This window comes from Geotrypetes seraphini, chromosome 13, assembly GCF_902459505.1.
Source record: "Geotrypetes seraphini chromosome 13, aGeoSer1.1, whole genome shotgun sequence".
In the NCBI taxonomy this organism is placed as follows: domain Eukaryota; kingdom Metazoa; phylum Chordata; class Amphibia; order Gymnophiona; family Dermophiidae; genus Geotrypetes; species Geotrypetes seraphini.
The window spans coordinates 3,818,099-3,842,459 of record NC_047096.1 but is presented as its reverse complement, the minus strand read 5'-3'; the positions used below and the strand labels follow the sequence as shown (position 1 = coordinate 3,842,459).

At 46.0% G+C, this 24,361-nt stretch overlaps 1 protein-coding gene across 6 annotated transcripts in view; it reads right to left on the bottom strand.

Moving 5' to 3' along the window:
* The window catches only part of IKBKE (inhibitor of nuclear factor kappa B kinase subunit epsilon), a 33,703-nt gene that overhangs the window by 2,776 nt on the left and 6,566 nt on the right, over nt 1-24,361 (bottom strand). For 4 of the 6 annotated variants that reach the window (XR_004536773.1, XM_033918084.1, XM_033918083.1 and 1 more), the window contains exons 6-20: nt 22,921-23,081; nt 22,555-22,665; nt 21,652-21,831; nt 21,139-21,335; nt 18,013-18,077; nt 16,815-16,906; nt 14,232-14,333; nt 13,813-13,891; nt 12,598-12,710; nt 10,363-10,439; nt 9,658-9,697; nt 7,200-7,301; nt 5,694-5,790; nt 4,030-4,130; nt 1,433-1,504 (exon numbers count right to left, since the gene is read on the bottom strand). Coding sequence is in view for 4 of the 6 variants with exons in the window: in XM_033918084.1 (XP_033773975.1) it covers nt 1,433-1,504; nt 4,030-4,130; nt 5,694-5,790; nt 7,200-7,301; nt 9,658-9,697; nt 10,363-10,439; nt 12,598-12,710; nt 13,813-13,891; nt 14,232-14,333; nt 16,815-16,906; nt 18,013-18,077; nt 21,139-21,335; nt 21,652-21,831; nt 22,555-22,665; nt 22,921-23,081 (1,589 nt within the window). In the remaining 2 variants the exon portion in view is untranslated. The remainder of the gene's footprint in view (nt 1-1,432; nt 1,505-4,029; nt 4,131-5,693; nt 5,791-7,199; nt 7,302-9,657; nt 9,698-10,362; nt 10,440-12,597; nt 12,711-13,812; nt 13,892-14,231; nt 14,334-16,814; nt 16,907-18,012; nt 18,078-21,138; nt 21,336-21,651; nt 21,832-22,554; nt 22,666-22,920; nt 23,082-24,361) is intronic. The other 2 variants (XR_004536774.1, XM_033918086.1) reach the window with 2 other exon arrangements.

Below are 24,361 nucleotides of genomic sequence, written 5' to 3'. Positions count from 1 at the left end.
ATTGAAAGGCTTAGCTTGTCTGTGCATGGCAAGAAAAATGTAGTTACTTACCTGTAACGTAGGTTCTCCATGGACAGCAGCAAATGGGTGCTGACTCATCCTGTTTATCCTAGGAGAAACCACTTGTTTTGGCTTCCATCAGCTGTTCCCACACTCAGGCGACTGAGCATTTGACCCCTTATTATGAAAAGTTATTTTACTGATTCAGGGTTGCCATGCGCTTTTATTATTCTGATTAATGTTCTTTCAAGCCTAAATGTTGCTTCCATCCATGGTGGCTTGAAGTTCTTGTGGGACTCCATCAGGGAAATGGGGTGTTGAAAAGCATGTCACAGCTTTTATGGAGTTACTGGACAGAAAACTGGAAGCAACTCCCTCCCCCCAACCCTTTCCAAAATAACAAAATAACTTTTCTACTGATCATACTGTGAAGTCACTGCTGGACACCTGTATTGGGCGTTCCTCTGGCAGTCTGAGGGTTCAGGCCTGCAATTCCATTTTCTTATTATTTAAGACAGTTCTGGTCATTTAAGATGGGAAATTGCCACTGAAAAATTCAGGGCTGGAGGAAACCAGGGGACAAAATACATATTCACTTTACTGCACGTGGAAAATGTCCACAGGTTGTTCAAAGTAACCTGGGGCCCTCTTCCTCCCTCTAGTGGCAGGGCATCTTTCAAACTAGTCGGGGAGGGGGAGCAGTTTACAGTGGAGGGAATTGAGTGGAGTTACCTGAGAAAGTCATGGTAACACTTTTAAGAGGCAACTGTGTCTGAATTATGAAGGGGGACAGAAAATGGGGGACTTGGTGAGTGATGCAGCCACACAGAGCACCAGAGAGACAGAACTGTTCCTGGTCCTTTGCTTTCTGGGCTGTAAACACTAAAACACGGCTTTTGAAGAAATCCTTACCAAGGCTCCAAAGAGACTCAGAGTCACCCGAAGCAGTTGTAATGATCAGCTCCTATTTATGATATATTACCTCAGATTGTTTGTTCTCGTAGAATTTGTTAACTTTATGTAGCATGGATAATTCTTTTTAACATATTCTAAACAGAATTCTATGTAACAATACGTCACCTGTAACCTGCCTAGAAGGCTAATTAATGAGGATTCGGTGGGATATAAGATTGAACTTAACATAATGTGTTAAATAAATGGTTAAACACCTGAGCACCTGCCAGTCTCCCTGCAAATAAAAACATAAGAACATAAGCAAAGCCTCCACTGGTCAGACCTGAGGTCCATCGTGCCCAGCAGTCCACTCACGCGGCGGCCCAACAGGTCCAGGACCTGTGCAGTAATCCTCTATCTACACCCCTCTATTCCCTTTTCCAGCAGGAAATTGTCCAATCCTTTCTTGAACCCCAGTACCGTACTCTGTCCTATTATGCCCTCTGGAAGCGCAGACTTTAACCTGCCTCTTTCTTACCTTTCTATAATGCTGTTATTATGCTGTAGATCATGGGCCACTGTCTTTATTTCACCCAGGAGCTGCTGCAACCTGTTTCAGACAGACGGACAGAGAGAGAGAGAGAGAGAGAGAGAGAGAGAGAGGGAGGGAGGGAGGGAGGAAGAGTACAAGAGGGAGAGAAAGGGAGAGAGGAAAAGTACAAGAGAGAGAGAGACAGGGAGGAAGGAAGGAAAAGTACAAGAGAGAGAGAGACGGAGGGAGAGAGAGAGAGGGAGGAAGAGTACAAGAGAGAGAGAGAGAGGGAGGAAGGAAGAGTACCAGAGAGAGAGAGGGAGGGAGGGAGGAAGAGTACAAGAGAGAGAGGGAGGAAGAGTACAAGAGAGAGAGAGGGGGGGGAAGAGAGAGAGAAATAGTTCTCAATATGAGCTACAAACTCACTAGTGCAAAACATCTGCTGGATAACCTTTCCCAGGACAGTTTACACAGAATCCAATTTGGAGAATTCTTTCTTCTCCTAAAACACTTAAAATTCAGGGGAATGAAAACAGACCATTTTCTACATTGTTCTTTCATCTTTAAAATCTGCTAACTTTCATAAATATGGCCTCATATGTTTTGCTCTTGCCCTTATGATCTTCAGAACCATTTGGCACAAAGCAGACACTCAAATTCAAAGAACCGAGTGCGAGAGACGAGATGAAACGCATGGGGCAGATGGAACCCTGAGCAAGATGTAGGTGGCACCTTACTCCCCAGAGATTGGGGGGAAGTGTACGCCTGGGTGGGTTGGATCAGTGAGGGGAAGGGGCATAGCCAACCCTCCAATTTGGGGGGCAGGGGTCAAATATTCCTTCCTCCTTTGCCACCCCCCTGCACACACGCTAAACATATATTGGCAGGCACAGATGCCGAAATCCTGCCAGCATGTTTCCAAGCAACAGATTCTTGAATGCAGAAATCGGCAGCTTTCCTCCAGCTACTACTGGCGCTTCTCACACATGCTCAGAACCGAGTAGTCTTGGTGGCAGCTGGAGACAAGCTGCCGACAAGAGAATGACACGGGGACAAATTTTTCCCCGACCTCATGGGAACTCATTTTCCTGTCCTGTCCCTGCCCCATTCCTGCAAACGCTGTCCGCATCTGCACAAGCCTCAAAACACTTTAAAATCCTAAGTGGCAACATTCTAGAGCTCAGATTGTGATGTCATAATGCCTCATTCCACCAATGCCTAAGCTCCGTCTTTACACTTTAAAATCCTAAGTGGCAACATTCTAGAGCTCAGATTGTGATGTCATAATGCCTCATTCCACCAATGCCTAATCTCTGTCCTCGTCTGCACAAGCCTCAAACACTTTCAAATCATAAGAGTTCAAGGCTTGTGTAGTTAAGGCAGAGCTTACAGGAAGGGGGCAGAGACAGCGACAAAACCCGCGGGGATGGGACGGAGAAATTGAGTTCCTCCAGGGACAGGGACAAATTTGTCCCTGTGTCATTCTCTACTGCTCACCTCTACAGTCCAGAATCAGCATCAGGAGGATGGGAGTGGTTCAGGAATTGGAGGGTGGGGCTTCAGCATTCCTGCCAGCATTTAAAGGGTGCTGCACCCAAAGCACATAAGCAGGATGAATGGAAGAAAGAAACCTCTACTTTTGGGCTGGTAATGCTGTAACCTTGTGGGAAGAAGAAGCAGCAGCATGCAATGGGTTAAATTCTCCTTCTAAGTGCACTGAAATGCACATACATAACAGAACATTTGTAGATCTATGCGGTTTAACAGAATTTTTTTTTTAAATTGCCAAACATAGAATTTAGTACAACTTCAGTCTTTCAAAAATTTCCTGAATAAAAGTAGGTCTTTAAGAATTTCCTAAAATTTTGATATGATGCGGATGCAAAGAATAACCAACGAAAGTCGGCGTTCCAGGTGGCTGCTCGGAATGACAAATGATTAAGATATCTTTTGCAGCGATGACCTTTAGGCGATGGAAAGCCTAAAAGTGTAGCTCTTTCAGCAGAACGTCTAGGATGAGAGAAGAGAAATTGATCTCCTAAATCGGCTGGAGCCATCCCAGATATTATTTTAGAAGCAAATTTAAACCGCACTCTAGCTTCCATGGGGAGCCTATAATAGGGAGTTATATGGTCCAAGTTCTTCAATTTAAAAATCAGACAGACTGTATTAATCAAAGTGGAACCAGATTTTTTGGATTAACAGCCAAGTGGACAATGTTGCAATAGTCCAGGGTACTCAGGACAAAGGACTGAACTTGTAATCTGAATGATTTCTCATCAAAATACGATCTAATCACTCAGTTTGCAAAGCATAAAGAAACATTTTTTCACCAATGCATCAACTTGTAGGATTGATTCTTATCCAAATAAACACCTAATATTTTGATAGTACATTCAACTTAAAGTCATACTCGTTTCATCACAATTATGTGGGGAAATTAAAAAAAATTTCGTCTTATCCGGATTCAACTTTAATTTAAAAATCTTTCATCCAGTTATCAACCAACAAAATCCCTGATGATAGAAACTGAGTGACTGCAGATAAACTTGAAGTTAAAGGGATTACGATGGTGATATCATCAGCATGCATCCCTTGCTTACCCCACTACCGCATCCAGAGTCTGGCCGATGCCTTCTGGGGGAGACACTGGAGCCCGAGGCAAGTGGATCTGCTGCATTCTCTGAGGGACTTGGTCCAGGACCTGCCAAGTTAAATTGTACGAGTCTGCAAGAGATGCACTGATTTCTTCTTATCTAGCCAACTTGCAGCCATTCACCTCCTACAGACATCCTTCCTTCCTTCCATCACTAACTCATTAATTGGTTTAAATGACTTCCTTTTAATCAGAAGGCGTGCAAGAAGGTTGATAATTAATCTGGATCCTAACAAGAAACCATACAAAGAAATCTATCCTACTGGCCCCTCGGCTATAGGTAAGCTGAATTGTAGAAAAGCATTAGCGTCATATCTGGCTCCGGAGTAATCTGAGGAAATACTTTTTTACGGAAAGGGTGGTAGATGCATGGAACAGCCTCCTGGAAGAGGTGGTGGAGACAGAGACTCTGTCTGAATTCAAAAGGGTCTGGGATAGGCACGTGGGATCTCTCGGAAAGAAAAAGAGTTAATGGTTACTGTGGATGGGCAGACTGGACGGGCCATTTGACCTTTATCTGCCGTCATGTTTCTATGTTATTTGAATGTTCCGATGTGTGCTTATTAGGTGTTGCATAAGTATTAGACTGACATCTACTTGAATTTCAGTGCTGTTATACAGTACTTTGAAACTGTTTCATGGTAATCTCATTATAAAGTTTCAATTTGCTGATTTGGAGTTTCTCTCACTCATTGTATTTGTTCATATTTGGTCTTTATGCTGTTAACAAAATTGTAAGTTTTATGTTGAATTGTACTTGTACTCCGCCTTGGGTGAATCTCTTCACAAAAGGTGCTTAATAAAGCCAAATAAATATATGAAAGCCCAGTATAAGCCCCGTGTTAATCCACACTTATGATTCAGTGCATCCTACACCACTAGCGAGGTGGCTCTTCTTCTTCCCTCCCAAAATACAAGATGGGCAAAACCTCGCCACTCTGAAAAGTCACAGTCACCCTGTGCCTGGGTTCAAAACCCCAGCCCTACCACCGATCCTCTCTGCAACATCTCTGCCATCCAAACTGAACCTTAAGGCCCGATATTCAATTGAACGTTTGCTGGCAGGTGGTAAACATACAAGTCTTTGACCTGTGGATTTTCAGCCATCTACTATTTGTATAAACAGCCTGAAGGGATGGAGGGAAGGCAGAACCACAGACTTATTCGGAAAGCAGCAAGTTCAGAATTGCCGGGACAGATCAAAGGTTCATCAAGCCCAGTATCCTATTCCAGCTGTGGCCAACCCAGGTCCCAAGTACCAGACAGAAACCCAAAGAGTAGCAACATTCCAGAGCTGAGATTGTGATGTCATAATACCTCATTCCACCAATGCCTTAAGAGCCAACCTCAGCAGTGATGTCACAATGGCTTCATTGTCCTATAAGAACATAAGAGCTGCCATAATGGGACAGACCAAAGGTCCATCAAGCCCAGTATCCTGTTTCCAAGAGTAGCCAACTCAGGTCCCCAGCTAGATCCCAAGTTATACATTTAATTTGGATCTGCTGAACAGCGACAGTGACGGTCACCACATAAATGCTGGACTGCTGCCGCTGCTCAGATCCCTACTGTGAAAATGTGAAAGAAAAAAAAGAAGAAGAAACTCTTTACATTTTCAAGAGAGTCCCGACATTCCTCCAGATCCACCTGACAGGCAGAGATGGAGCTGCTCATTCGCTTCAAATGTTTACTGATCTCCAATATCATCCTACGATAAAGCAGATAAATAAGGAATTTATTACACCTTCTATAAAGAAAGAAACAATGACACAAAGGGAGACTGGGAAAGTTTTATTCTGTACTTGAAATTCCATCTATCAAAGTGTACCTAGATGGTTTACAATACTAAAATGTAAAAGAGCCTACGGATAAAAAGGGGGAACAATTCCTAATAAAACTATGTTTAATAGACAAGACATAAACATACTGACATAGGAGGATCTGGGGTTAGGAAGGTGCAAAGGACATGGAGGTAAGAGGACAAGGAGAAAACAAGAGGGCTGGGATGACGCTTCTTATTCATTACTGTGCTTTGACCGAGTAGGCTAAGTATGTCAGAAATGCGTTCCTAAATAGGAAAGTTTTGAGTTTGCTCTCAAATTCATCCAGACAGTGAGGGTGAAGATTAACAACAACAAATGCAGCACATTTCTAGAAACAACACTGAGAAAAGAGAAGTCAGCTTAGAAACTTTGATTGATTGATTTTTAAAATTTTGCTATGCACTTGGGTCCTGATTCTATAAAAGGCACCTAAGAGACAGACGCCGAGAAACATGCCAATTATGAGTTAGGCACTCATTATAACATTGCGCCAATGAGTGTCCCCTATTAATGCCAGGGTTTCTTTGGTCTAAATACCAGTGCCTACATGCAAAACATGCCCACGATCCACCTCTAACCATGCCCACTTTCTGGTAGGCGTCTACCCAAAAGTGGTAGGCATCTATCAAGATAGGCACTTACCACCCAATTAATTTTAATATGTGCCAGTTATGAGCTCATTATTGGCAACGATTAAGATTTTTAACCCCTCCCCCTCTTTATAAAACCGCATAAGAGGTTTTTAACGCCAGCTGGCACGCTGAATGCTCGGCGCTACTCCGATGGTCATAGAGTTCCTCTGAGTGTTGGAGCAAAAAATCTCTTGCACGGTTTTGTAAAAAGGGGGGATAAATAATTAAGTTAGGCGGTAAATAATTAAGTCGGGCGCTAACAGAAAGGCGCCGTTTATAGAATCAGCTTTGCTGTCTGACATTCTTCAGACATCAAGAAGTCAAAGCGGCCAAGTTGGTCTTCTTCGGTAAGCGCTGTGCACAACCTGAATACAGGGCCACGTGAAAAAGGTAGACATTAGGAATGAAGGATCGGGGGTAGGGTGAGGGGGAATTTTGCAGAGACTTCAACAAATAATTTGTATTTGTTTGAAGTTAGATCCCTTGGTCTTATTACAGAGTGGCTAAGATTTTCCATCTAGCATAACATAAGAACAGGTTTAGCAGCCATTTCTGGTTTTAGTTCCATGAATTTGTGGAATTCAGTTCCCGGTTCTCTAAGAAAAACAGCCTCGGGGGTAAAACCAGGACATGGGGGCCGAGCCGGAACCCAGTCTTTTTACCTCATTTTGATGCCGTGTGCTGCTAGAGCTGTCTGGTACCTCTGAACACCTTCCTCCTGGAATATGGACATAACCTTTTGGGCCAAAGTTCCCAAAGTTACTCTGGAATGAGAACAAAACAACAAGTCAGTCATTAATGGGAAGCAAACGGAAATGCAGAGACAGAAGTGCCAGTGATGTGGTATCTTCCAAGACTCAGGCTGCGGTCTAGCATTCCGCATAGCTGGAAAACCAGACACCAGAAAACCCATCTAAGTTACAGGGAATACTTACCACTTCCTGTTCAACTTTTCCTAGTGTTAATGGCTAATGGAGAAGAAGAGAAGCCCTGTTCACGTTCCTACTTAACCCTCCACTGTCGTAGGTACAGCATTAGACTGTAAGCTCCCTGAGACAAGGAAACGCCCAAATGCACCTCACCTTGAGTTAAATCACAATTCCGTTCCCTTCTTCTTTTATGTATCAAAAAATGATGTCCACTGCAGACCAACGGAAAGACGGACCCTGCATCTGGCAGCTGAAAGCAGTCGCAGGCAAAGGCCGGACAGTTTTCAAAGTGATTTAACTGGGCCTCTCGCCCAGTTAAATCATTTGTTCCTGGTTAAACATTGACTTTGCTGTTGAATATAACATAACATAGTAACATAGTAGATGACGGCAGATAAAGACCCGGATGGTCCATCCAGTCTGCCCAACCTGATTCAATTTAAATTTTTTTTTTATTTTTTTTTTCTTCTTAGCTATTTCTGGGCGAGAATCCAAAGCTTTACCCGGTACTGTGCTTGGGTTCCAACTGCCGAAATCTCTGTTAAGACTTACTCCAGCCCATCTACACCCTCCCAGCCATTGAAGCCCTCCCCAGCCCATCCTCCACCAAACGGACATACCCAGACACAGACCGTACAAGTCTGCCCAGTCACCACTAACCACCCCTGCCCTGGATGGGTAGTTTGGAAGGTTGCTACTTCCTTGGGTTTTAACCAGGCACTAAGAACCTGGATTGGCCACCGTGATAACAGGCTACTGGGCTTGATGGACCATTGCTCTGACCCAGTAGGTTCACTACACCACTGCTGCCATGGACTGAATCTTGTAGTTCCTGAGGAAATGCTACACTTTGAGGTTTTTCAAACCAACTCACACCCCTAATGAATTACAGCAAGTATGGGAGAACTATTATACTGATCAGAACCCTAAGCAAATATTACTCTGATAAACCTAAAGCATGAATACAGCACAGACGGCTGAAGGGCAGATCCCCATCAGAGCCCCAAGCAGGAGTCACCCTGAAACGCCTAAAGCATGAATACAGCACAGACGGCTGAAGGGCAGATCCCCATCAGAGCCCCAAGCAGGAGTCACCCTGAAACGCCTAAAGCATGATTACAGCACAGACGACTGAAGGGCAGATCCCCATCAGAGCCCGAAGCAGGAGTCACCCTGAAACGCCTAAAGCATGAATACAGCACAGACGGCTGAAGGGCAGATCCCCATCAGAGCCCCAAGCAGGAGTCACCCTGAAACGCCTAAAGCATGAATACAGCACAGACGGCTGAAGGGCAGATCCCCATCAGAGCCCCAAGCAGGAGTCACCCTGAAACGCCTAAAGCATGAATACAGCACAGACGGCTGAAGGGCAGATCCCCATCAGAGCCCCAAGCAGGAGTCACCCTGAAATGCCTAAAGCATGAATACAGCACAGACAGCTGAAGGGCAGATCCCCATCAGAGCCCCAAGCAGGAGTCACCTTGAAACGCCTAAAGCATGAATACAGCACAGACGGCTGAAGGGCAGATCCCCATCAGAGCCCCAAGCAGGAGTCACCCTGAAATGCCTAAAGCATGATTACAGCACAGATGACTGAAGGCCAGATCCCCATCAGAGCCCCAAGCAGGAGTCACCCTGAAACGCCTAAAGCATGAATACAGCACAGACGGCTGAAGGGCAGATCCCCATCAGAGCCCCAAGCAGGAGTCACCCTGAAACGCCTAAAGCATGAATACAGCACAGACGGCTGAAGGGCAGATCCCCATCAGAGCCCCAAGCAGGAGTCACCCTGAAACGCCTAAAGCATGAATACAGCACAGACGGCTGAAGGGCAGATCCCCATCAGAGCCCCAAGCAGGAGTCACCCTGAAACGCCTAAAACACAGACGACTGAAGGGCAGATCCCCATCAGAGCCCCAAGCAGGAGTCACCCTGAAACGCCTAAAGCATGATTACAGCACAGACGGCTGAAGTATCTGCCCAGTGAAGGAGCTTTCTACAAAATCAGAAGTTAGGACTAAGGAAATATATGTATCTTTTATTCCAGGAAGAAAAGGAAAACTTGTGAATAACATAAGCAGATGAAACCTGATGGTGCAGTCGATGCTGCTTGAAAGAATCAGCTGGAACTCAAGTGTGAAAAAAGTACCAATAGCTTACGCTGCCAGGATAATCCTTGCGGTCCACTTACTTATCCAGTTTATGAATCTGCTCGTCATTGTATGGCAATCCTACCAGAAAGAGAGAGACTTGTTAGAGCAGGTCTCAGTTCCCAGTGAAGTTCCAGTAACAGGCTTAGTTATATTCTACTTGATATACTGTGTAAGGTGGACATAGGCCTCAAGGTGGCTCACAAAGTTAAAATGAAGACTGTATGAGAGGAGAAAGAGGAAAGGGGGAAGGATTCAGAGAAAAGGTGGGTCTTCAAAGCCACAACTGTGGTCCGATTTCTAATACAGACGGGAAGCTCATTCCAGGATTTGGAGCCCAGATATCTGAACTACTTGACCCTCCCTTAACCAGTATCACAGCCAGAGAAAGAGACACAGGTGCCCAACCTAAAACACCCACCGACAGACGAGTGGTACAGACGAGAACCAAGAGTCCAGATCAGAGGCCTGGGCACAGGGAAAGAGACGGGGGCAGCTGGTTACCTGCCTATCTACTGAACACTGAACAGAAGTCCAGCTTCATCAAGAAAAGTGCTCAGAATGAGTGAATCACAAATACAGTCTGAAACAGGAGGGAGACTTCGGGTGCATTGCGAGATGAGCCAGGTGATTCCGTGGCCTCAGTAGTTTGTGTGAGTTCTGGATTTACTGTCTGTGGAGGTCTCATTCCTACAAAATCAGGACTGGCTCAACCTGACATGGAGCCTCTGATCTCAAGTACTCACTGGGCTGCAGCCGGCTCTTCCTGAACTGCTTGTAGACAAAGTGCATCTTTTCCAGACAGTACTCGATCCGCTGGATGCTGTCAGACAGAAGGAAGGACAGACTCAGATGGAGGAAAAGTGTCCTGCTGCATCTTTAATTAGCCCAAGTCCACCTATTTGCCTCTCTTCCCTCCCCCCAACTTCTTGACTTCAGGGCTGCTCTGGTAAATGCTTGGGAGTTTGTCACCTCAACCCAGCCTTCAAGGCATGAATATGCATGAGGTGACTTTGCATGCACTACCTCTATCTCATGCATATTCACTGTGGATACCCTGAAAACCTGACAGGCTAGGGCAGGGGTGTCAAATGTCGGTCCTCGAAGGTCGCAATCCAATCGGGTTTTCAGGATTTCCCCAATGACTATGCATGAGATCTATTTGCATGCACTGCTTTCAATGCATAGTCATTGGGGAAATCCTGAAAACCCGACTGGATTGCGGCCTTCGAGGACCGACATTTGACACCCCTGGGCTAGGGTGTCCCAAGGACTTGACTGCAAAGCCCCGATTTATCTGAATAATGACCATCCTCAGGATGTTTATTCCTTTACTCTAATCATGGTCATACTTGTAACAACTGTGTTCCAGGAGGGGGGAGGCATGGTGGCGGGGCACTACCTTTGGAGCAACAAGGGTGAGAGGCGCCTGAGGCGGTACGCCCCTCCCCCGCACCCCCTTCCTTTCCCCTGTACCGCTTTAATTTTCCCTGCACAAGTAGCATCACCAACTTGCTGCCTGTCTTGGCATCGGCTCTCCCTCTGACATCATTTCCTAGGTGCGGGACCCAGAAGTGACATCAGAGGGAAAGCTGTAGCTACTCATGCCAGCAAAGAGCTAGAAGTACAGCTGGGGGGGGAGAAGTGAAGGCATGTGCGCAGTGAGGGGGGCGAAGTGGGAAGGAGCGAGGGAGGGGGGAGGAGAGGAAAGAAGTGGGAATGAGGGAGGAGAAGTGGGAAGGGGGAGGAGAGGTGAAGTGAGAAGGAGCAGGGAGAGCGGGGGGGAGAGGTAAAGTGGGAAGGAAGGAGCGGGGGGAGGAGAGGTGAAGTGGGAAGGAGCAGGGAGAGCGGGGGGGGGAGAGGTAAAGTGGGAAGGAAGGAGCGGGGGGAGGAGAGGTGAAGTGAGAAGGAGCAGGGGGGAAGAGAGGAGGATGGATGCCAGCACCCCCACCAAGACAGCACCCTTGTGGACTGCACCCCCTGCACCCCCACTAGCCTCTATCCAAGTCCAGAATTACACAAATTATTGATTTTAGCCAAAACGCATAGCAGGGACCAGTCGCAGCTCATAGTTCAAACCCTGTGCCTGGATTCTTTAGCAAAAGGTATGTGGTCGGGAGTTTCAAGTTTCAAGTTTTTATTGGCATTTGATAAGAACATAAGAACATAAGCAGTGCCTCCGCCGGGTCAGACCATAGGTCCATCCTGCCCGGCAGTCCACTCCCGCGGCGGCCCAACAGGTCACGACCTGTCTGAATCACCAGAAGGGGCCCCCTTGCCACCCTGGTTTCTCATTTAAGTCCTAATTTCCCATCGAAGTCCTAACCCTCCGGCCCTGCACATGCACGACCTGCTTGGCTTTCTATACTATACTTATTACCTGGTTAGTTTTCTATAGTTGTGTTACATCCCAGCACTTCTCTCAGATTTACTAAGCGATAAACAAAATTATTTTAAAAAAGGGTAAATTACATAAAGACAAATCAAATAACAAAAATTCTTTAATATTATACGAACATGAATAGGGAGGGAAGAAATAGATAAAGAAGTAAAAAACAAGAGGGAATGGGAGAGGTAGAAACTTGAAGACATTTAAATTTGTGATAAATTTAAATGTTAAAAGCATCTTTAAAAAGATAAGATTTTAAGGATTTTTTAAAAAATGTAAGATCCTTTTCGTTTTTAATGTATTGTGGCAAAGAGTTCCACCATTGGGGGCCCATTACGGAGAACATGTCTGATCTTCTCGTGCCTACTATTTTCAAGGAAGGGACAGATAAGAGAATTTGGTGTGATGACCGAAGTGAACGTGAAGTGTTATGGGGTGTTAACATTCTGGCTATAAATTGGGGTTCATTAAAAGTTAAAGTTTTAAATATAAGCAGCATGACCTTAAAGGAGATGCGATGACTGATTGGAAGCCAATGGGCATCGATCATTAATGGGAGCTATTCTACGGAAGACAGATTAAGTTCACCAACCTTCTGTCCTTGTGCACCTGCTCCCAAAGCTGCAGCCAGTTAGCTCGGAGGCTGCTCAACTCATCCTGCTTCTCAACGGCATTCTGGGAACAGTTGGACAGCATCCCGCTGACCTAGAGCCAAAGGAGACAGGCTGGCATTAAGCACAGCTCAGGAGGCAGGAAGGAATTCTGTACAGTGGAGCCAGCAAAGGGGAGGCAGAACGGGGGAAGCTCCTCAACACCCCTCCAAAGTCCCTGTAGATACCGACATGCAAATGAGCGTGGCAGGGGCTTCCCAAGATGCAAAGCCAGATATGCCTTGCGCTCTTTTGCACTTTACCATAAATGCCATCTGTTTCATGACATCAATTATCCCCCACCCACAGATGCCATCCCAAACGTCCAAATCAATTGATTTGGTACATGGAAAGCTAGTCTGATGGGGAGGAGGTCCTTAAAAAATATGTCTTGAAAGCGTCATACAAACACCTGAAGAAGTGAAGATCATATCAGGGGCTTCTAGAATATTCTATGTTACTAAGGTCCGCATGTAAGAAGAGGGTCTGTCAGCTGGACTAAAATGTGGAAGTTTGAAAACTTGATCTCATAACAAGCCTCTTGAACTTCCAAAATTCCTTTTGTGGTAAGTTTTGTGCCTGCATCTCCCTTGCTCAGGAAGGTAAAAATTTCTGGTTCTGCGTTGGCAATATATAAGTATTAAAAAAAAATAGTCCATCAGTTCATTCATTTAAATCAGGGGTGTCAAAGTCCCTCCTTGAGGGTCGCAATCCAGTCAGCTTTTCAGGATTTCCCCAATGAATATGCATTGAAAGCAATGCATGCAAATAGATCTCATGCATATTCATTGGGGAAATCCTGAAAAGCCGACTGGATTGCGACCCTCAAGGAGGGACTTTGACACCCCTGATTTAAAGCATCTCCCTCTAAGCCAGGGGTGTCAAAGTCCCTCCTCGAGGGCCGCAATCCAGTCGGCTTTTCAGGATTTCCCCAATGAATATGCATTGAAAGCAATGCATGCAAATAGATCTCATGCATATTCATTGGGGAAATCCTGAAAACCCGACTGGATTGCGGCCCTCGAAGAGGGACTTTGACACCCCTACTCTAAGCTGAGAACACCTGAGCCCTTTGCATGGACTCCGGAGGGGGCAGGACTTGCTCTTCTCAGAATAAGGACAAGAAAATCGGCCCCCACCCTTTTAGTGCCACTCACCGCCTGCAGCTTCTTTTTCAAGTCCGAATTATCTGTCAGTTCTGGAATCACAATGTTTCCGTCACAGATGGTTCGACACCTGAGCACACACAAAAGCCACGTCACTGGAGTACTGGTTACGAATGATTGAATTTAGCTCTACGTAATCAGTTTTTCCACAAATCTCCAACACATTTGGATGCAAGTCAAAAGAAACAGTGAATTAAGGTCTGGTTTTCGCCACGATATTATTCTTGTTTATTTACGTATGATTTTGTGTTTCTTATATGTGGGACTGTCAGCAGTCAGTTTGATTTTTTTATCTAGTGCCCAGAACCTCATGTGACAGAGTTCTCTGGACAATCTCTGCAGAAGAAACAGGAAGGGGTTAACAGTGTGGCCTGAAGAGTGTTACCAGCTAGTTCTAAGAGACCACTTACAGCGTAAAAACTTTCTCCGTGGTCGTCTGCACGCTGGCCAGAGACAGACAGGCCTCCTGACTTCTCTCCAAGACTCTCTCACACTCGGCCTTCAAGAATTCACTGAAGACAGGGGAAAATAGGTGGAAGAGCTTACACGTGTCTCAGCAGAGCTCGGAACCAAGAACAGAATTCTAAAAAAGCACAGACCGAGAATTTTCCAGCAACCACTACACATCCTGGTCGCAGAAGGTGAACTGTGACAGGAGGAAGCTTCATTTGCTGCAGGTGGGAACCTGGTCTTTGCACACATATTCTGGACGTGCGATATTTCATTCTCTATTTGCTTCTTGCACTATAAGTAGCTGGGAACCTCATTTGCATGCCCTCTTTTTTAACGAGTAAGTGTGCACTCACACAAAGTGTACACTCAAAGCAGCTATTCCATAAGGGTGCCCTAGTGATATAGTACATAAAAAAGGGATTGAACACATGGGTGGATGGGGCTCCCAGTCAGTAGTGCAGTAGAGGAGGGGGTGCGGATCGCCATGGGCATCACGTCAGTGGGGGTGCCGGCATTTTTTCACCTCCCTCCCCCCGCCCCCCGCCCCGTACCCCTGTAGATCTTTGCTAGTGTGAACAACTTCTCCTGCCCGTTGCTGGTGCCAGCCTGGGTCCCCTCTGAATCACTTCCAGGTCATGGAGCCAGGAAGTGATATCAGAGGGAAATCCAACGCTGGCACATGGATCATGCTGGAGAAGCCATTTGTGCTGGCGAAGAGTTAGAGGGACAGCGTGAGTGTGTGTGTGGGGGCGGCGGCATTGCTCTGGGCCCCTCCTACCCTTACACCACTTGTCCCTGCTGCATTTACAAGTTCGTAGTTACTTCAGGGCTACGGCTGGTGCAGCTTCACTAATGTAAACATAAGGTGTGCCAATGCTGTTACATTAGTGTTCTAGAACAGAATTTGGCACCCGGATGATGTCATAAAATAGGCTCTCAGCCAATTATAGAAAAGCCCCACCTTGGAAGGCTGTGCAGTGACACCACAGACTATTTTCAGTGACAATATGAGCTCATAAGGGAACAAAAGGACATGGGGTGTGTGGTGGGGGGGAGGGGGGTTGTACCTCCAGGCAGTGGTGTGATTTGGGGGCCCAAAGGCTCTGCCCTAGCCCCAACAGGATCCTATGGCTCAACCTCTCTCTCCGACTCTCGACTCCCCCACCTACCTTCCTTGGTTGCTGTAATTTTACATCTTCTGGCAGCCGTCACGCAGCGTCAATGACCAGACCTGCTCCGGAAGTCGTCATTCTGCAGCAACGCTGCCCGGTGGCTGCCCGAAGATTTAAAATTACAGTGGCCACAGCCATAACTGACCCTTCCGACTGCCAGTTTTTGGGGAGGCCAAGGGCCCTGTGAGCTCCCCAGTACCAACGCTTATGAATTTCAGCCCACTGATATGGGATGCCCTTACACTAACCCCCATTCCCCCCCCACACACACACACAACAGCAACATCATGTAGCGAGAGGAAAGTGGGGAAAAGCCATCCATGGTGAAACAGAGAACAGAATCAGAGGAGGAAGACGGAGTGAGGAATCCTCAGGAGCGGATGGATGAGGTGGAAAATCCTGAATGAGCGAGGTGGATGAGTGGGCAGAAAGAAGGTGGAAAAGTGGGTATCAAGGGAGAGGCAACTATGGTCCCTTATGAGGCGGGATGAACAGATGGAGAGATTTGGCTTCCATCCGTTCTCTTTCTACAGCATACAGGAAACGGTGTTACTGCAGGAGGGGAGACAGTGGTGGCAGAATCTGGGGGCAGAAGAGGAGGGGGGGGGTGAGTTCAAGTTCCGTTGTAGATGGCTAAGGTTAGGGGGCTCACACAGCTTCCCAAACTGTAGGCCGGGACCTCAAATGTGGTCACAAAACTTGCGTTTGGAGTCGCGACCTGGTAGCCCCTTCATAGGTGGGTGGGTGGGTGTCACACAATTTATATTGGCCATGATCATGGAGATTGATGAGCACTGCCAAAGGCTAAGGGTCTTAATTCAAGGTGACTAAGCTTCAGCCACTTAGATTCTGGATGGTTTTTGGCCACAAGTCTAGCCGTAATCAGCTTAACTTAACCACCAGCAACTGGCAGCGAGTTAGATGCTCCATAGCCTGTTATTGAGCGGGACATGGGGGAAGCCACCGCTTGCCCTGGATCGGTAGCATGGAATCTTGTTACTCTGGGGGGTTCCGGAATCTTCTTACTCTGGGGGGTTCCGGAATCTTCTTACTCTGGGGGGTTCCGGAATCTTCTTACTCTTTGGGGGATTCTATTTAGAATCTTGCTATTCCTTGGATTTTGGCCAGATACCAGGGACCTGGACTGGCCACCGTGAGAACAGGCTACAGGCCTTGATGGGCCGTTGGTCTGACCCAGTAAGGCTATTCTTATGGTCAAGCATTCTTTTTATGAAGGTAGCATTAGAAAAGGTGCCTGATGACATGAAAGGACCCAAAATAGTTACAAGAAGTTCCTTGGGATACAATTTTTAAATCCCGTCTACAAAAGGAAGGCACATGGGATAAGGGATACCTCCGAGTACTTACATCTGCCAGTAGGTGCCTTTCAGGAGCAGCTCTTGACCCTGCAGGAGTGACCGCGAAATCCGTAAGATCTGATAAACGGCACTGAGAACATTCTAGAAGACAGAAGTACCATCAGGAGTGAACATCGAAACCCAAATCCAGTAAAGGACCTCAGAGAGGGTGGGGATTTGCACACACTGGCCTGCATTATCACACACGCATGCACATTTAATTAGATGTACACCAGGGATTACTACTACTGCTACTTATCTCTTATGTAGCACTGAAAGGCGTTTGCAGTGCTGTACATTTTGACATTTATAGACAGTCCCTGCTCAGAAGAGCTTACAATCTAAACTCGGACAGACAGACATGACATATAGGGTTGTGGATGCAGGACCCAAGGTGAGAGGAGTTAGGAGTCGAAAGCACTCTCAAAGAGGTGGGCTGACATTTATAGACGGTCCCTTCTCAGAAGAGCTTACAATCTAACTCGGACAGACAACAGACATGACATATAGGGTTGTGGATGCAGAACCCAAGGGGAGAGGAGTTAGAAGTGGAAAGCACTCTCAAAGAAGTGGGCTGACATTTATAGATGGTCTCTGCTCGGAAGAGCTTACAATCTAACTCGGACAGACAGACATGACATATAGGGTTGTGGATGCAGAACCCAAGGGGAGAGGAGTTGGGAGTCGAAAACACTCTCAAAGAGGTGGGTTTTTAACTGGGTCTTGGAACACTGCCAGAGATGGAGTCCGCCATAGGGATTTGGGCAGCTTGTTCCAAGCATATGGCGCAGCAAGGCATAAGAGATGGAGTCTGGAGTTGGCAGAGGAAGAGAAGGGCACAGCTAGGAGGGACTTACCAGCTGAGTGGAGCTCACCGGGGGGGGGGGGACATAGGGGGAAATAAGTGAAGATAGTGAGGGGCGGCTGAGGTAGTGCATTAGTAGGTCAGTAAGAGGAGCTTGAATTGTGTTTGGAAACGGATGGGAAGTGACTTTAGGAGAGGGGGGAACATGAGTAAAGTGTGCGCCCCTTCCCTTCCTCTTCCTTAATTTTCCCGGCACGAGCAGTATCACGAACTTGCTGCCCACATCTGTGTCGGCTCTCATAAGAGCCTAAGAATAGCCTGAGTGGGTCAGACCAATGGTCCATCAAGCCCAGTAGCCCATTCTCGTGCAGAATCTGTCAGTCTATAGGAAGGCGTTTCTCACCTTTGCGGTATTACAGTCGGCCACAATGTCAATGTTTGGGATGAACTTCGGGAAGTCCAGGGCAGCTGCAAGCAAAGAGAGCGAGAATTACCGCAGGCAGCGGGAGGTGGAATTTTCACGCTGCACCACATGATCTGTTAGGAGACTGATTAATAGCTGGGGAGAGGGACTTTGTGGGACAAGTTTCAAGCTTATTAAAAGTTTGTTGTACACGCAATATCAACGCGTATGACAATTTAAAATTAGGAGACAAAATAAAACAATTTCTACAAATAAACATACAATGTATGTACCTAAGTAATTAGCGATACAAAAGGGAAGAGGGGTGAACTACAATCTTTGAAGAAAGTACGAGAACATTTAGGGTGATGAAGAATGGCTAAGCCTAAAAAAGAGGATAGGGGAGGTTGTGAGCCCGGGATGCATGACATCTATTTGCATGCACTGCTTTCATGGTGCATAATTATTGGGGAAATCATTGCCACTGGGCAACCAGGATTCTCAGGGTCATATTGACCAGAATTGATTTCTTCTCTGCCTGAGCATCACTAGTGAAAGGGCCCTGGTGAGATATATGGAGTTTATCGACATAACTATCAAAATCTGCTTAGTTACTCTTAATGGGTTTAGACCAAATCCAAGGTGCTCTTATCCCCTATTTGCACAGTGGTGCCCCCTGACCTCTCCCTTAAAATTGCAGAGCCGAGGACATCCCAGGAACGATCAGAACATAAGAATCGCCTTGCTGGGTCAGTCCAATAGTCCATCAAGCCCGTTCTCACGGTGGCCAAATCCAAGGAGTAGCAACATTCCATGCTACCGATCCAGGGCAAGCAGAGGCTTCCCCCATGTCTTAATAACAGACTATGGACTTTTCCTCCAGGAATTTGTCCAAACCTTTCTTAAAACCAGCTACGCTATCCGGTACCCCATTATTTTTTCAACTCATCATGAAATGTCAGTAAACCCACAGCCTCCCTCCTTATCATGTTGTTAACATACTGTACACAACTTTCTACTAGTTAAGTCAGAAATTGCTGCCCCCCCCCCCAAGAAAAACCCAGGCTCTGATTCACTCCAGTGACACACAGAGTATACACTGAGGTTTTCCCTTTCTTTCTGCTTCTCCCCCTGCCCCTGACCTGTGTCTGCCTCGTCAGCGAAAGGGGAACTCATGAACAGCACCAGCACACAGAAAATTAAAGACTCTGAAGCCAAAATGTAATACTTCATCAGTATTTACCTCTGTTGGCTCAGCCACGGGACTATGATGTCCTAAGCCAACTTCTGAATCAGTGCCTCGTCCCCCATCCCACTCAAGATCCAGTAACTCCCCCCTCTCTCTCAAGGTCCAGCAGTTCTTCTTTTCTCTTCCCACCCCATTGCCTACAGTCTAGCACACCAAGTTTATAGTTTATTTAATTTTTGATTAAACGCTTTTTCGTTTCTTCAAAGCGTTGTACAGAATATAAAATAACATTACAGCAAAAAAGAAAATAAAGTTCATCAAGTTTATTATAAAATTTGCTTAATCGCCTATTCCGAATTCTAAGCGATGTACAAATTGATAAAAATTACAAAGTTAAGGAAGACAAACATAACTGACAAGTGCTAAATCTACTAAAACATATTAATAAGTCAACTTGCACATACATCAAACACAAGGAAAACTAGGAAAGAAATCTGGTTATAAAGAAAAACAATTAGGGTTAAAAACAATAGGAAAGGGAAATGAAAACTATCAAAAAGATCTAAAGATGGATTACGAGCCATAAGCAATTCATTTAATCATTGAATGCATCTTTAAAAAGAAAACTCTTGAGTTTGCTCTTAAATTTTTCGAAATTCTTTTCTTCTCTTAGATAAATTGGAAGGACATTCCAGGATTGAGGAGCCGTGACTGAAAAAATAGATTGCCACCATGTGTTAATAATTTTAAGAGAGGGAATGACCAATAAATGTTGGTCATTTGACCTCAATAATCTAGATGAAGTATAAGGAATTAAAACTTTATAAATAAAAGCTGGGGTTTTAAATGTCAAAGGCATAATTTGTACCTTATACGATGAGCAACTGGAAGCCAATAGGATGTCACATGATCAGATTTCTTGGCTTTCATAATAAGTTTAATTGAGGCATTCTGGATAATTTGCAGATGTCTAATTTGAGCCAATCCTTTAAACAGGGCATTACAATAGTCAATTTTCGAAATAACCAGAGAATGAATTAGTATATTCAGAGATTTTGGACATAAGAATTTGGATACTGAACGAATTTGGTGGAGTCTATAAAAAGTTGATTTGACAACATGACTGATATGGTCATGATAAGATAATCCCAAGAATCCTAATTCTGTGAATCAACCGCCTTCTCACCCTCAGTTCACCTTTGGACTTCTAGGGGCCACCAGCAGTGGCACAAATTCACATATGGTACCTGCGGCTGGCCTAGAGTCTTCCTGTTTCTGGTGTGGTTGCACATGGATATGTTTATATCTTATTAATTTTTAATTTTTGGACTTCGCTTAGTAAAACTAAATAAGCGATTCATCAAAGTCCAATAAAAACTTGAAGGTTTTGAGGCAAATCGCTGCCACCGCTGGAGCCCTCGAACCTCTGAAAGAAGCCTGGAGAAGACAGAGGGGAGGATGCTGAACTGTGGGCAAGTGACAGTGAAGCTAGAACACAGGGGGCTCCGAGGTACCAGTGATTTTTATTGATCACCAGCACCCTGAACCAGATCCATATGTTGAGCAGGCTTTGGGCTCAGCTATCTAGGAAGTGCAGTGCATAGGAGAAGAGGACAAAACCCGTCCTGATTAAGGAATGGTCACACTACGATCAGCAGTTCAGATAAATCATTGCCAATGAGAATACAATGGACCAAACGGGTGATGTGTTCTTTTTCTGCTGTCATCTGTTGTGTTCTTGGGTCCAACACCTGCCTAAGAATATTTCACAGTTTAGCAGATAACTCAGTCAAAAACTAATCAGGAACAATTAACCCTTCGGTACGTTGATTTGCAAACTTTTGCAGGGCATTAGAGTTCTGAGTGGGATCCGGCGATCCCTCGATGTCGGGGGTCCACCTGCCTCACTGCACGAGAATGAGCAAAGCGCTACTTACGATCTCTGTAGAGCACCCCGATGGCGGGTTCCATCTCTGTGCTCACCAGGATGAGGGGGCTATTCTCCGAGGTGCAGCAGAATTGCTGGGCTGGGAGATTCTGCTCCAGGACACAGAGGTGACCATCGAAAAAGTACAGCTGCTGCTCAGGGACTATTTTCGTCTGTTTAAATACTGCGTCCAAAAATATGGCAGTACTGAAAAAAAAAAAAAGGATAAATGAGTCACGGCCAAGATTCCTGAAGCCAAAGGCAAATGCGATGCCGCTTAGTGTCTTTCACAGGGAGGGGAGACTTGCGAGCAAATGTAAGCAGAGTAAAAACCTCTAGGATGGAAGAATAAGAGGTGGAGGGCAAAGATCCAGATGCCAGTCCCACCACCTTCATTTACCGTAAGGCCTCGAGAAAACCCCTTAAATTGCTTGCGTCTAAACACATGTACTTTGTACTTACACATTGCCCAAGGGCAAGCTCTACGTAAGCAGTGTGGCAGCAGGTGCCAGGGAATAGTTACGTGTTGTAGGAGTGGATGTAGATTTTGTGCATGGTCGCTTGCTGCAGTGAGAAGACGTGAAGAACTATTCTATGAAGGATGTCACTGGTCTCGGCAAAGAACTGGTCGAATCCCCAGCATCTCTCCTGATCTGCCTCCAGGATACTGGACAGGACGGCAACCAGTGGACCCTTCAGCCCTCTGAAAGAGAGACACACAGGAAACCGGTTCAGGCTGAGCTTTTAGTCTGGGCACTGCCAGAGATCCCTTCATGTCCTCCTGCCTGTTTTCAACCAATCTACGGCAGACACACAGACCCCCCCCCCCCCCCCAAGGACCAGGAAGTCGAGTTTGTAACGCCGCAATCTCATGCGACACATTCCTCTACAGCGTGCACTGAATGAAACCTCAAACCAGCTGTTCCTCCAAGTTTCCTTTCAGTTATCTAAAGAAAATCACGATTAGTCCAATTTGTACCTCAAATATTTCCTCCCTCCCCCCCCATCTTACCTTGTGAAGCTCTTACTTCAACCAGAGGGTCTCACGTACCAGTTGTACCACATGGACTGGTGAAAACAAAATGTTTGTATTTACCACATCCATGACTGAGAATTGGAGCAACAGAAGATGACGAGATGCAGCTTCAGAGTCAGCACTTGCCACCAATGTACTGGCCCAAGGCAGAGAGAAGAGGCCCTAGAGCTCATTAGCAGGCTGGGTTCTCATCAGTTTTGGAGCCCTCCCCCCCTTAGGTGGCACCGGGTGTTGGGCGGTTGCCCTGGTTGTAACCCCCTAATGCCAACCCCTATGTATCATTAAATAGAGACTCCCCTCTATACACATGGCATCCTGGGAAATCAAGTCCAGCTAATTACAGTTTCCTGTGTTTTGCCATCGGCTAATTAATGCAACCTGCGCACTCACACTGAAAGCCTGCATGTGATCGGCAGATCGTACATCCATTCAATGGCGCCGTTCTCCTTCCTCTGCACTCCAGCAATGGCTCCATGCGGCTTCTCGGTTGTAATTTTATGCCTGAAGAGAGGCAGAGATTTTGTAATTATGTCTGGAGAGAAGTAACAGGCGCATGTGGAGGTCTCAGTCCTGGAAACAGCAGGGGTGTTGCAGGGTAGGACTGAGGTGAATGGGCAGGGCTGAGCGCAGAAACTGCTGGGCTATATTCTAATTAATGTAATCACATCTCACTCTTATAGATCTGGAGCGTAAACCTAAATTGCACAAAGGATGAAAAGGGAAAAGAGAAAAGCTCTGGAATCAGGATGACATTACATCACTTCCTTGTTCCTGCGGGGACCTCCAAAGGGGACGAATGGGAGACTGCCGGTGGCCGCATGGTAGAATGTCACCCCAATACTCCACAGATCCACGGTCACCCCAAAAGCCTTCTGCTGGGGTTTCTTCAGTACTGCACGCTCATACATATCTGGGTGCTATAATCGGAAAGAAAGAGAAGAATCTGAAGGAATGTCCTCCTGTCTCCCCACATTCAATCCAGAGGAAACATCTGACATCTCTCTCTCATGAACCACCTTCAGGAAAATGGCATGCTCCACCAAGGTTTGCTTCCTCTCCTACTGCTATGTACTACACTTCCCAGAATCCTCCAAGGCAAGTTTAAAGGATTCCCTGAGCTTGCTGGTAGGTCAGAGTGCAAAGATAAAGCATTTGTGTCTCTACTGCTTGTACTAAATAGTTTTGAATATGTAATCTGGAGATCAGAAAATAAATCACACCCACTGTTTTTGATCATGAAACTACACATAATGATAAAGGGGAAACCTAAAAAAATGGAATAATTCGTATTATCATATACTTTCAATATCTTTGTCCAGTGTAAGCCATTCTCAGCAGTCAGGAAGCAAGACGCAAAGCCTGGGATGGACAGGATCAATTCTTGGTGCTGGAGAAGCGAGCGGTAAAGCTTTGGATGGATAAAGGCCAGGGATCTTCGGCAGGGAGGCATCGAGGTATAATAGGTTGCAACAGATACATTGAATGGATGTGCTGGATTCTTAGCGGCGAGAGAGTGAGGTTGGGAGACAGACTTAACGATTAGAGGAACTCAACTTCCCCCTCCCATCCCCGCACGTTTTGTTGCTGTCTCTGTCCCATTCCTGTAAGCTCTGCACAAGCCTTGAACCCTTATGACTTTAAAGTGCAGGAATGGGGCAGGGACAGGAAAATGAGTCCCAGTGGGACTATTTGGAATTCCGGAATCTTGCCATTCTTTGGGATTCTGTTTGGAATGTCCCTGCAGGAACTCAATTTCCCCGTCCCGTTCCTGTGAGGTTTGTCTCTGCCCCATTCTTGTCCTCAGTTATGCAATTTTAAGGGAGAAGGCAGGGGGCACCGCTGTGCTAATAGGTGATAAGAGCCCCTTGGGTTTGGTCTAAAGCCTTTAAGAGTAACTAAGCAGATTGGGTCAAATATGTTGGATCTCTAAAGAAGAGGAGGGGAGAATGGATGGCATGGTTAGGCAGACTAGATAGGCCATATGGTTACTGGCCAGACTTTACGGTAGATATCCTGCAAACAACGGGATGATTGGATAGGCTGGAGTGAGCTGGGACAGCAACTTCAGCGTTTGGAACCTAGGACAATACCAGAAATATCAAAGAAGAGACAAGTTAATCTAATCATGGATTTTTAAAATGAGTATAACTTATGGGCAGACTGGATGGACTGTTCAGATCTTTATCTGCCTTCATTT